The 12,830-nt window shown below is 42.3% G+C and overlaps 1 protein-coding gene across 1 annotated transcript in view; it reads left to right on the forward strand.

Moving 5' to 3' along the window:
• SATB2 (SATB homeobox 2) overlaps positions 1–12,830 on the forward strand; it is a 166,628-nt gene that overhangs the window by 122,131 nt on the left and 31,667 nt on the right. Inside the window, exon 9 of the mRNA XM_075001283.1 lies at positions 4,639–4,836. Within this exon, the coding sequence (XP_074857384.1) occupies positions 4,639–4,836 (198 nt within the window). The remainder of the gene's footprint in view (positions 1–4,638; positions 4,837–12,830) is intronic.

Consider the following 12,830-nt stretch of genomic DNA (forward strand, 5'->3'; position numbering starts at 1 on the left):
AGAATAAGCTGCTTTGCATTGTGCCCACAGAGGAAGCTGGCTTAAACACACCTACTGTGAGACTGAAAAAAAAATTATATACTCTTCAGAGAGTTCTCATCCCTGAGTTCTTAATGTTGCCACCAAAGCACATGTTGAGGGGTGCTGTACTGTTCAGGCACACCCATTGGTTTAAATGGTATTACCAAGGGAGTGTGATATGAGCCCAGGTGCATGAGAATGGCAGAATCAGGCCCTTTAAGAACTTCAGAAGCAGACATTAACAGGGCAACATCTTCCATGAAAAATAAAGAGGAAGAAAAATACCATAATTAAAGGATGCTTTTGGCTGTATGTTCAGGCGCACCCAGTACTTGTGGTTACCAAGGAATTCTGCTAATAACTTCCTTACTTTCACCCCAAAACCTGAACTTGCATTTAGAGTTCTGTCTACTGCATCTTATTATAAGGAACTGTAAAGAAGAGCTGGTTTCTGTTTTTGTCATGGTTCCAATCAGAAAGGATGGAGATTTTTCCAGGCATTTTATTAGATAAAACAAATAGTATCATATTAATGTCCTATTTTTACTCTCTCTGTCTCCTAATCAAATGTATTTCCCACAGCAAAACCAAACCAAACCAAACCAAAACAAAAAAACTGCTGGAGGCCATTTCCCACTGTGCTTTTATGCTGTTAAAGGAACAGCCTGCTTGCTACACTAACGCATTTAGGCTTGGTGCCCTCGGAACCCCCTCGAGGGACGGGTTAGTTGGCGAAACAAATGTATGCCCTATTTGCTGTCACTTATCATTGATCCCTTTTTAGCAGCTTGACCCTTTTCCTTTTGTAATATTTAACTGTATAGCATACCATAGTTCAAACTGGCTTCGCTAATAAGCACACTGGAAAGCAGCTCACTCTGGGTAAGTGAAGCAAATGAGGATGGGGAGAAATCTCCCTTTTGGGTTTTTGGGTTTTGATTTTTTTCTCCTTCCCAATAAATCAAGTCACAGATGAAAATCAGCATTAATGGCTGTATCCCTGTGATCACCTATATCCTCATTTCTTAAATGAAAATAGTTCTCCTTGGAAGTTCCAGATAACATACACAAACCAACCACCACAAAACGTCCCTCCTCCCACCAAAACAACAATACCCTACCAAGAACCCAAGTTCAGATTTTTAACAGGAAAGGGAGATTTGTGTATTAATAATTCATGAGTTCTCATTGAACATGCACGAAGAAACAGTGCTATTCAATAGAGAATACTGTCATCTGTCACTGTTTTATTTGACATTTACACTTTTTTTTTCTTTTTTTGCCTGGTACTGCAAAACTTCCTTGGATGGCACACGAAGATTGTTTAAATGAGGGGAGGAAAGAAAAAAAACCTCAAAAACCCAATGCAGATTTTTACTCTTCACCTAGAGGGAGTTTACTTGCAGTTATAAGGAGGCGAATGTGTTTGTACTGCAAGCTTAGTGTTTTCTCACATATTAGCAATGCTTCTTCCTAATAACCAGATACTGTAGATGGATAGATAGTGCCAAATAGTGAATAAATGCTTGAATAACTAGATGGAAGGACAGAAGAAGAATGGGCAAATGGATAGTTTACAGAGGCTGAAAGGAGAGGAACAAATAATGACTGTTGTAAAGAAAGCTAACAAATAAATTGCCATCACTGATACAAAAAAAATTTATATTGGCATTGGAGAGAAATCCAGTAGTATAAAACGTGAGTGAAAACAGGGCATTTAGCACAACAATTCAGAGTTAGGAGCACCTTGCAATTTCTTGCTAATATTAGGCTCATGAAAATCTTTCTGCTCTGTAGGTTAGTTATTATTTATAAAAATCACAGAACCAGCTGATACATTCATAAGCTAATTATTGTAGCAGCTGGGTACACATGGTGCAATATGTCTGAGGCTGTGAAGTATCACAGATTTCTTGGGGCCTGCTGTGGTGGTGGGGGGTGGTGCTGTGGAAGGCTAGATCCCTTAATCTGATCAACCAAGCAAATACTTCGTGGGGAAACAGGATTAATATTCCTCTAAATACCATGAATGCGCTTTACCTTCAGAACTGGGCTCCCTTAAACATGCCATTAGCTTATCTCCATTGGGGAATTGGTAAGTTCTCAGGTGTCCTCAGGGCAGGGTGTTTGCCCGGTGGCCCCCTGTGCCAGAAATTAATTTGGTTTGCTCATGTCTGCACACATGGTCACACTGCAGACTAAGCTTCTCCCTGATCACTCCAAGGTCAGGACCTCGCATGTTGCTGTGCAAATTGAGCGCTATACTTCTGAGAGACTAATGGCAGAGAGCGCACAGTCCATAATGAGGTCTGTAGTGTTGCTCTAAGTGATTGTAATGGACACAGAGGATAACAGTGCATATAAATCAAAATGCAGCAATGAGTGTTGTACTAGACATTCTAAGTTTCATGCATGGGGATGGTACCACTCAGCTGTCACCTGTCTCATTTCTTATTGGGGCATCCCACAATGCAACTCCTGCCTCAGCCAGAACAGCAGGTGTTCTTGTTCTTAAGGTCTGTATCTCTCGGAACTCTGTCTTATAACAGATGTAGGTTTTTGTTTTTGTTTTCTGTTTTAATGATTGGTCTTCCTGCTACAGTATCCCTTGGGAGATGTTAAACATACCTGCTTGAAACATTTGAAAGAGTCCAGTTGGAGACTTATTCAGATTAGTAAAAATGATGGAGAAATAGGCACTTATTTTTTCCACAGATGGTTTATTTTCCATTTCAAATATTTCCTTTGCCCAAAGGAACCCCTGAGAAAACACTTTGGGCCTGGAAGATTTTTTTTCTTTCTTTCTATTTTTAAGACACTAAGTTTTGGGTGTTATTTCGGATGGAGGGGAATGGCATTAGAAATTCAGCCATCACCAGTTTCTGAGGTTAGTGAAATACCAAGCAAAATATTTTAAAATAGATATATGTATTTTTTCCAAGCAAATGATTAAATATCTTGTTTTCATCCCCCACCCACCAGTTTATTGCAAGAAAAGATCAGGTCTGCACAAATGTGGCCTCTCACTTGTAAAAACAAGGCAGTGTTGTGTTACAGATTAGTTTATAAATCCCCAGTGGCTTCACAGTTCAGTGCCTACAGCTGCTGCAGATGGGCCTGGGTTTTTGTCTCTTTGCTGTGCTGCAGCCGGCAGTTGAAGGAGAAAATGGAATGATCAGGTTATTAACATGTAGGCCGTGAGGAAGAGGCTGCACAATGAGAACAGCTGGTGTTGCTGTCTTGGCTGATGCAGCGGAGATAATCAAATCTACCTTTTTTTGGGGGGTGCGGGGAGGAAGGCAGAAGACACAGTGGAGAGTTAGACAAACAACATTTTTATTTATGGGGGTTTTATTATATGCATTAGGAGTCATCAAGTTGTTATATAAAAATCTTTCCTTCTTTAGGAGGGACTGTGTGCTCCTTTAATGAAGCTGCCTATTGAACTTTCTTTGGTTACAGATTGAACAGATACAACCTGGGCTACTTCCTGTTCTCTCCATTTGACAGCCATGTAGCTGTCGGCCTTTTAGGTATTTTAAGGTGCCTGTCAAAAGTTTGTCTAAATGCTGAGTTGTAGCTTGGACATGATTAGGTTATAAAGCTACTCAGTAAAATATTTGACAAGAGTCGGTAAGCTGCGTTGACAGCATTGTCGGTGTTATTTTCACATACCCCATCATTTTCATTGCAGCTTCTCTTGTGCAGGCACAAGACAGAAATCATATCCTCTGTGTTAAGTAGGAGCGCTCCGTCTGCAGGTGTGAACTGAGCCAACTTTCAGGTCCTTGCAGGTGCAGTGACAGCTAACCTGCGCTGGGCCCAAGAGCACAGAGATCCATGCTCAGTGCACACATGGGGCCAGATGTGTGAATGCCATTAATAGGTCTTGTCAGTTTGCCTTGCGGTGTTCTTTCTTTTTTTTTGCAGGCAGCTCCTTACTTGGAGTGCCCACTTTTCCCTCCCTTTGTTTCTTTGCCCTTCTGGAGAAGTCCTAGGATATTTAACAGTGTGCTAACTCTTCTGTAGAATTCCAAGCTAACCCCTATGGATGTGCGTAGCAGGGCTGTTATCTGGCATTGCATTCTGTGGGTTGGTTTATAAATCTCTTCAACAGATATCATTGTTTGTAGATTTTTAGAGTAATTCCTGCAGAACCCTGTTTGTCTCATTCTCATTACAGTCCATAGGATTTTTCCAGAAGGCGTAATCTTCCTTTATTAAACAGGCATTTGATTATTTACACCTGGTCAAATTTGATTTGGGATGTGAATTGGTGTAGCGGATCTTCCATACATTGTTGGTGCTTTTTCCTTAAATGTTTTCATTTATAGTCTGGGGACAAAATGACACGGTTGGTCACTAGCAGATGCCGGGACCACAATAACCCTCCCGTTGCTATATTGCTAAGGAAGAGGGGCGTTGTGATCTGGAAGAAGTTGAGAATCATTGATTTGGTTACAATACTGGTTTTCCACAGTTAAACCCAGTTAAATCTGTGGGAATCAGAGGGGCTTCTTTATGAGATCCAGGCAGCAGAACTTGTGATAGCACTCCATCAAAGCCTGCAATACAGCTTACATTTATGTCACATCTACTCTAACCCTTCTGGTGCAGGGTTGGCTGTGTGAGCTGCTCCGCTGGAAGGAGAACCCAAGCCCGGAAAACCGCACACTGTGGGAAAACCTCTGTACTATCCGCCGCTTCCTGAACCTTCCCCAGCATGAGAGGGATGTGATCTATGAGGAAGAGTCCAGGCATCACCACAGTGAACGCATGCAGCATGTTGTCCAGCTCACTCCTGAGCCAGTGCAGGTCAGAATGCTAACCTCCCTCTCACTGATTCTTTGTGCTGCAACAGCTGTCAGAGGTAGAGATGAGCTGTGGGTTCCAGCTTCCCTGGGGCTTCTTGGTTGAGAAGCATTAATTTTAACCTTTGTTTCCAAGGCAGAACACAGACCAGAGCTCCAAGTTCTCTGAGCATTTTGTGTACATACTGTAGAGTGTGTTTGTGTGTTTACCAGAGCTGGTGATAAATGAGGGTAAGTCTCAAACAGAGGAAGAGCTGGTGGTATTTTGGAGGACGACCAAATGTAATTTTTTGGGATGTGATAATATGGCTTTGAGTTATAGCCCAAAGCATGTTTCTCAAGAAACAGAGAACAAATTTCTCCTACTGTGTGTTTGTGGCCAGAAAGAAGAGAGGGAAATGGGAACTTGCATAGATGCCCTTGAAGTTCTCACTGTGCTTAACTACTCAAAATGCTTGTAAGGCACGTCATTGTTGGAAACAAAGTCATTAGGAAGAGACAGGTAATACAGCAGCAAATATGGGGTCTCGGGAGGAGAAGAGGCCCATGAGTGGGTATGTCCTTTGTGAAGTGGTCTAAAAAGTAAAATGTTTGGAGAAGTTCTGCTCTGGAAATATGTGTGTGTTTGTTGAAACTTGATGTGCTTTAAAACTAAGTGGGGTGAACATTTTCCTTGGACACAGAACTTCATTTCAGAACCTTCTCTGTGATATATGCACATTTGTAGGCACCCTTCCTGAGTTCTACCCTAGCTTTTGATCTCTTACATCTTTATATGAGCTATATCTCAAGTTGTTGTTTAGTGATATGAGGAGGTTCTACTGGTAAATAGACACACATGTGCATGGAAAAAGAAGAGAACTGAGTGAAATACTGCTCAACTTTCATCTCTGGGATCCCGGCTTCAGAACATAAATGAAAATGAGTAGTAGATGCAGTTATACGCATCACAAAATCAAGCGTCCTCTGACAATAAAGAGGCTCAGAACTGAGACAGCAAGGTGGAGCAGATCAGGACTAATGTGAAATGAGAACTGGAAAGGAAAGGAGGGTACTTTCCCACACTCTGCTCTTCATGTTCACTGTAAGCTCAGGTAAATTCAAACCAGTGTCTGCTGGCATAAGCCAGCACTGAGGGAGGAAGGTATTAGTTGTACTGTGGTCATATCCAAAACCCAATAGGATCAGTGAGCATCATAGGCCATTGTACTAGGTGTTGTTTTATAAAATAAACAGGACAAGTCATGCTCTTTCCTACGCCAGAGGTCTTAAATCTGACTGAAGATATGGTGTCCCAAACAAGGGTAACAAGCACTAGGGTGGAGCATTGGCTGTTGGTGGAGAACAGTAGAAAGAATTATGTAGGTTGGAGATCTGCACAGCTTGATGGCTCCCAATCATGTTGAAAGTCTTTTCATTTTTTTAACAAAATGGTAATGATGATTTCTCCACATCACCTCTTGATCTAACTGTCATCCTTCTGGGGGTCAGAGCAGAAGCAGGCCTTGAGGAAGGTGTCAGAGGAAGAGGCCTTTCAGATTAGTTTGGAATCAGCTGTTCATGGGTATAGTATGAGCAGAAGGGATCTGAGAGGTGGGGGGACATGTAGTGGACAATGGACAGTCAAAGCTAGAATCATTGGAGAAGTAGAGTAGGGGGATGACACACAGCTATTAAGTGGAATGTTGGATTTGCCAAAACCACTGAAGCTGGTGAGAAGGAATTTGGACTTGATTCAAGGAGCTCAATTGGGAAGACTGAAAGAATGGGTGATGTTTTCAGGATCATTGTAGCACCTGCCTTTTGTTTGAATGTTCAGGTGAAGCAGAGTGGAGGAGATGGAAGTGGTTGTGGGGGGTGCTGCGGGGTGGGGGAGTGAGAGTTCTTACTGGCTGTAACAAAAGGAAGAATCTCATCTTAGAAATTGTGGAGGAAGAAGTGACCAGCTTTGGCCTAGCCTAAATGTGCAGGAAGCTGGCAAAGTCCAAGATGGGACATGAGTGTGTGAGAAAGGGAAGAGATTGTACTGTTGACTAAAACTTTTCAAGCTTTGGTGATTTCAGCCTTTCACTTATTGCTCCTTAGGTTCCTTTGAAGTCCACTCCATCTGGCTCTTCACTTGATGGACCTCTAAGTGGCATAGTCTACAGTTTCAGCTTCCCCTTCCTCCATTTGACCTCTTATTGATGGTTGGCTCTTCTTTTCAGCCCAGTCTTTTGTACAGGGCAACTTGAATTTCCACTTCAACTTTTCTGATTCTGCTGATCTTGAGTCATGCTATTAGCGTGTTTTGCTTGATTTCCTGCACAACATCTTGGTCACTTTCTTGGTCTAGACATCTCCAAAGAGTACACGGATTCTTTTTAATCTCTGAATTTCCCTTCTGTCTGCTGACTGTTCAGAGGGGGTTATCATTCATTCAGGTCCACCTTATAACTCCTTTTCTGATTTCCAGTCTATTCAGATCAGTCTTTTTTTGGATATTCCTTCTTTCCCTGGCTTTACTTCTGTCTTTCTCCTTCCTGGTTTCTGTCTCTGTTTCCTGATTGCAACGTCACCCTCTGTTCTGCTATGAGATTCTGTGCTCTTTTCCAGAACTGCTGTGTTCATCACGCTTATCACCTGCCTCTGCACTCAGCCTTCATTCTCTACCTCCATTTCTGTTCCTTTGCTTTTGAGCTAGTACTGACTGTTCCGCACTCTACAGAGTTCATTCTCTTTGAATTATGTTCCCCACGTTTGCTAAACTAGTTCACTTTACCCTGGTCAGTTTTTGCCTTATCCAGCCACATAAAGCTTTTCAACTTTTGACTTCCCCCTTAAAACTTATTCCCAGCCTCCACCTTTGTCTTTTCAAAATAGAGAGAACAACAAAAAGGAGAAAATATACTCCCCAGAATTCAAGTTCTCAAATCTCACATCTGTACAAAGTTCCCTAATTGCCCAGCATCAGTATACCAAGATTAATTGGCACTCCACCCCTCAGCAGATTGTAAACTATCTGGGGCAGGGAACTGCCATCTTACATGTTTGTAAAGGACCAGGTTCACCTCTGGCACAGTGTAAATAACAGTACTCAGAGAAGTTTGAATCTGCATTTAGAAAAGATTTCTCTCTTTTAAGAAAAAATAGCAGTTGTGCCAGAAGGTTCCCAACTTTGTGTAGCTCTTAAATATGTTAGAATCACAAAAGGAAACTGTTAGCATTGAAAAAACCCAGTCCAGACACTACTGCCAGATTGAGGGACCTGAAAGGGGCAGTTCAAGATAATTTTTCCCTGAGTTGGCTCTTGCTTTAACTGGTGACCTTGATAATTTAGCCTACTTTCAAAACTCTTCTGCACATCACTTTTTTGCAGAGTGTCTCATTTGAGTGACACGTTACACTGCATTGCAATGTGATGCATTTGTATTTGTCAGCAAGTTGCAAAGCCCTGAATTAATTATTTATTACAGTCAAAATATGAAAAATGAAGAAAAATAAATGGAACCAGCTGGCAACTGCACATAGCAAAACTCTGGAGACTCTGGTTGATACATTAGGTTTGTGTTTTGGGGATGCTGCATTTTAAAGGACTTTGCTTGCCCATCCGAAATTCCCACTTGTTTTTTGAATGACTTGCTACCAGTACAAGATAGACATCCACCTGCTTCCTAGTGACAAAAGAAACTTTGGGCACAGTGATTTTTGGTTCATTCTAAACAATATTTTCAGTCTCTCTTACTCAAGTTACTTTCTACATTTAAGGTTTGATTTTGGCTTTGCTGCAAGGGTCGTTAAGAGGCAATTAGCTTTGAAGAATCCATGACAGCTTGCATCAGACATGTAAAGCTGAGATCCTCACGCTAGCAATCATTGGAAATTCTGTGATGCTTTGCATCAGGGTAGGGGTCTCAGTCCCAGGAATCCTGGCCACATTCCAGCTGAAGTAATTACATTCTGCCTATCTAAAATTCCCTCTCTATGTAGTGTCAGTTGGAAAAAGCTAGTCTTACTTCCTTGTAGCAGCAGGTGCTGGTGCAGAATGCCTGTCACATTTCAGTACTGAGCTGGCTCAGTGTTTGCAGTTGTAAAAGACTCTGCTCTAGGGGGATATGTCTACACAGCAAAGTTATTTCGAAATAGCAGCCGCTAATTCTAAATAACTTTGAGGGTCTACACAACACAACCACTATTGTGAAATAATTTCAAAATAGGTGGCATGTTATTTTGAATTTGGTAAACCTCATTCCACGAGTAACTGTGCCTGTTTTTGAAATAGATATTTTGAAATAGGGGCTGTGTAGGCAGGGAATAGGGGCTATTTTGCAGTAAGATGTTCCGGAATAGCTTATTCCAAAATAACACTGCTGTGTAGATGTAGTATTTCGGATCAGGGCCCTAGGAAGCTGTGCTTCCAGGGGCTCTACTCTGAAATAGGATCTATTGTGTGTGGACACACTATTTTGGAATAAGGTTTGCTTATTTTAGGGGCTTCTCTGTAGTGTATCTGCATTTTTTTGGAATAGCTTATTTGGGAAAATAACTCTGGAATAAGATATTCTGGAATAACTCTGTAGTGTACACATGCCCTAGATGAAAGGTGCTACGTAAATGTATGTTGTTACAACTCAGCCTTGACACCAAGGTGATGGGCATTGAAGGGTGGAACAAGTGACAACGTTGCAAATGTGAAATGATATAAATCTGAAGTGTTGCCAGGGGTTCCAAAGGAAGGTGACGGGTAGCCATTCTTATTTCGCTAGTGTGTTCCCTTTGTCTTGCTTTATTTTAACGAAATCAGTTTCTGTGTGCAGTCCTTCATGGTCAAGAATTGAGAGGTGGTGTGATTGTTCAAGCAATAGCATTGCTACATGGTAATCCCCTGCTTCCCAACCTGAGAGCCAAACAAAAGGGAGCCTGAAGATGGAGTGCCTTCTGTGATTGCCAGCCGTTTCTTGCCACCGCGCATTAGGGCTGTTAGGTCTTGTGGCTTCCAACAGATCTTCCCAGCATTTGTGGCTTCTGACTCAATCCTGCTGCTGCTTTCAGCAGAGTGAGGGCAATCATTCTCGATGGGGTGACCATCCGTCCTGTATTGGGCGGGACGGTCCCGTATTTGGGATGGCAAAAAGGCGTCCCAACTTATTTTTTAAAAGCGACCATTTGTCCCATATTTAGGTCATCAGGAGCTGGGGGTGGGGGCGGGATGCCAGTGGCCACCACTTTCCTGGGACTCCCGGCTGGGAACACCCACTGCTGTCACTTCTCTGGGGTTCCTGAGGCTGGGGGCAGTGCTGGCTCCCTGGGGCTTGGTGGAGCTGGGAGGAGCTGCCCCTCCCCCCATATCTCCACGTCCTGTATATAGGACAAGGCAATATGGTCGCCCTAATCTCTGATTAACTAGTGTGGAGGAAATAAAAGCTCTTCTTCATGGCGTTTGTGAGGGGAGACCCTGCTAGGGGATAGAAATTCAGGCAGAAGTCAGTAAAGAGAGAAACGCTGTTGAAAAAACGTGACTATTTAAATTCAGGTACTTGGCTACTTGGAGTAAGCTGGAGATTGTGGAGTTTCCTTTGCGCTGACTTTGGTCTCACTTACTTGCTGACTTAGCCATTTTGAAATTCCTCTATGGTCCCGGGATTGGGTGCTAGGACTGCTGCTAGCTACAGTATCAATATAAATCCACTGGATTGTTGAACTCCAGCTCTACTGCAGAGTTAACAAAGGCAAGCATGTGACTCTTGATAGTGTAAAAGGATTACTACTACAGTGAGTTGCATTAGCTCCTTTGGGAAGCCTGCAGTGGTCCCTGACGATCAGGGAGCTGGTTGAGATTCCCATTCTGCATGTTGTTAGGGTGTAGCTTTGTTTGATTCCTCCTTTTCTGTCTGCCTTTGGAATCTCCTGCACATTTATATATTAAGGCATTTAACAGAATCTTTTCCTGTTCCGTAACTGAGTTTTTCTTGGGTGGAACTGAGTGCAGAAGAAGTTCTCACTATCATGCTTAATGTAGTAGGAAGCAGTTTTATCCCAAAGAGTCCATGAACCCTCTGCTCAATGTCACCTTGCAGGTATGGCTGCGTTTTCTTTGGCAGCAGTTGAGTTGGAGGGGCTAAGGGACAGGTCAGGGAGATCATAACTACATAGATCTACTGGATGAATTACATGTGGAGTGACCTTTTTTGTGACAAGTCTTTGCAGTTATCAGGGCCATGTGGTCGCTGCCCCAGTGTTCTGCTTGCCAAGCTCCTGTAGTGAGGAGAATTATTTCTTCCAGCCCCTCTTTCACCTATATCCCGTAAACCTTTGGAACAGGCGTGTCCAACCTGCGGCCCGCGGGCCACATGCGGCCCTGGACAGCTAGTAACGCGACCCCACAAGATCGTAAACTTTTAACATTATTATGTGATTTATATACATTAACTCTATTATATATTTTATATGCGGCCCAAGACAATTCCTCTTCACTCAATGCGGCCCAGGCAAGCCAAAAGGTTGGACACCCATGCTTTGGAATGATGTGTTCTGAGCTAGACTGTGCACTATAGAAGCACACAAGCTATCCTTCCATAACATTCAAGCTAACCAATGTTGAGAGAAGCTTGCTCACACTGAAATTTGGGGATTCCTTATGGACACACTGGGACACAGTAAGTCACATTTCTTCCTCCCAAGGTGAACATTCCAGAGAGCAACCTTTTTTGCCTGGTGCTTTAATATAGGACTAATTCATTGTTAATTGCTGGGAAACCTGCCTCGGTTGGGAGAATGATGAAGCAAGCTGTTTTCTCTCTGGTGTCAGGATGGATAAGCTAGTTCTCTAGAGTAATGAGCCACTGCTGCAGCAAAGCACCTGCTATTCAAAGAGCAAGGAAACCTTGCATTTCATTTTTGTATGAGCTGTCAGACAGATCTGCTCAAGCTCCTAGATACATATTGATTTAAGTATAGTCAAACATTGAGTTTAAAGAAGAAACAGAAATGTATGTCACATGCTTCCACATCCACAGCTACTTTTGTCAAATTATTTTGTGGAAGGATACCTTTTTTTTTCCTTCTTTTCCAGGAGCTTTGATTTAGACAAATCTGGCAAATTATAGTATTTCAGATCATACTGAGAACGCTTGTAAATAAAATAATGTGTAGTGAAAAGCTCTCCTTTAGGAAGGTCTTTTTGTGTTGGTCTATTGTTTGTAGCACTGAAACCATTGCATTGTTTTGGTTTTTGTTGGTTTTTTTTTGTTTTTAAATACCTGGGAAAAATGCATCAAAAAAGTAAAGGAGATCATTTTGCCACTTTGTTGGGAGATGTCATAGAACAAATGCTTTAGACATTACAATGGAATATAAAACAACAGAACATGAGTCACTGGCAAAAACTGTGTCAAGGCAGGAGGTGGCCATGCCTGAAACCCTGATCATGTATCTCTTTATAGAAGCAGCAAAGAAGGGAATGTGCACCACAATAGTGCATCCTAATAATGGATTTTCTGTCGCACTAACTATAAAATACACCGGCCAATCAGTGCATGGGATATGCCGATTAGAAGAAGAGGTGAAAAACTGATGTAAACTTTTTCTGCTTTAAAATAATACTGATTAGTAACTCTTAGCCAACAGTAGTTGGGAGGAAAACAAGGCAATATTATTAAACAGCATGCAAAGTACCTTGCACCACGCTCTTCACTCTTGTTTTATCCACATGTTGATCTCCACATACTTGGCAACTCAGGCAAAAGCCACTTGCCCATCCCAAACTCGCTTTTTGTGCATATCAGTTTCTTCAGACATTTTGAATGTCTTCACTGCCCTCTGGGGGTTCCATGCGAGTCTCAAGCCTGGATGAAGGAGGAGGGTCGGTCAGATGAGTGACGATGCACTGACTGTGAAACAACAATACAAATGAAATCTGATGCCAGTACAACTAAATGATCAAAGATGCCAGCTCAGATGGTGCCCAAATAAACAAGGTCTGCAACACCAATCGAGCAATCGGGTTTGGGTCGATAAGTT

Source organism: Carettochelys insculpta, chromosome 8 (genome assembly GCF_033958435.1).
Source record: "Carettochelys insculpta isolate YL-2023 chromosome 8, ASM3395843v1, whole genome shotgun sequence".
Taxonomy (NCBI): domain Eukaryota; kingdom Metazoa; phylum Chordata; order Testudines; family Carettochelyidae; genus Carettochelys; species Carettochelys insculpta.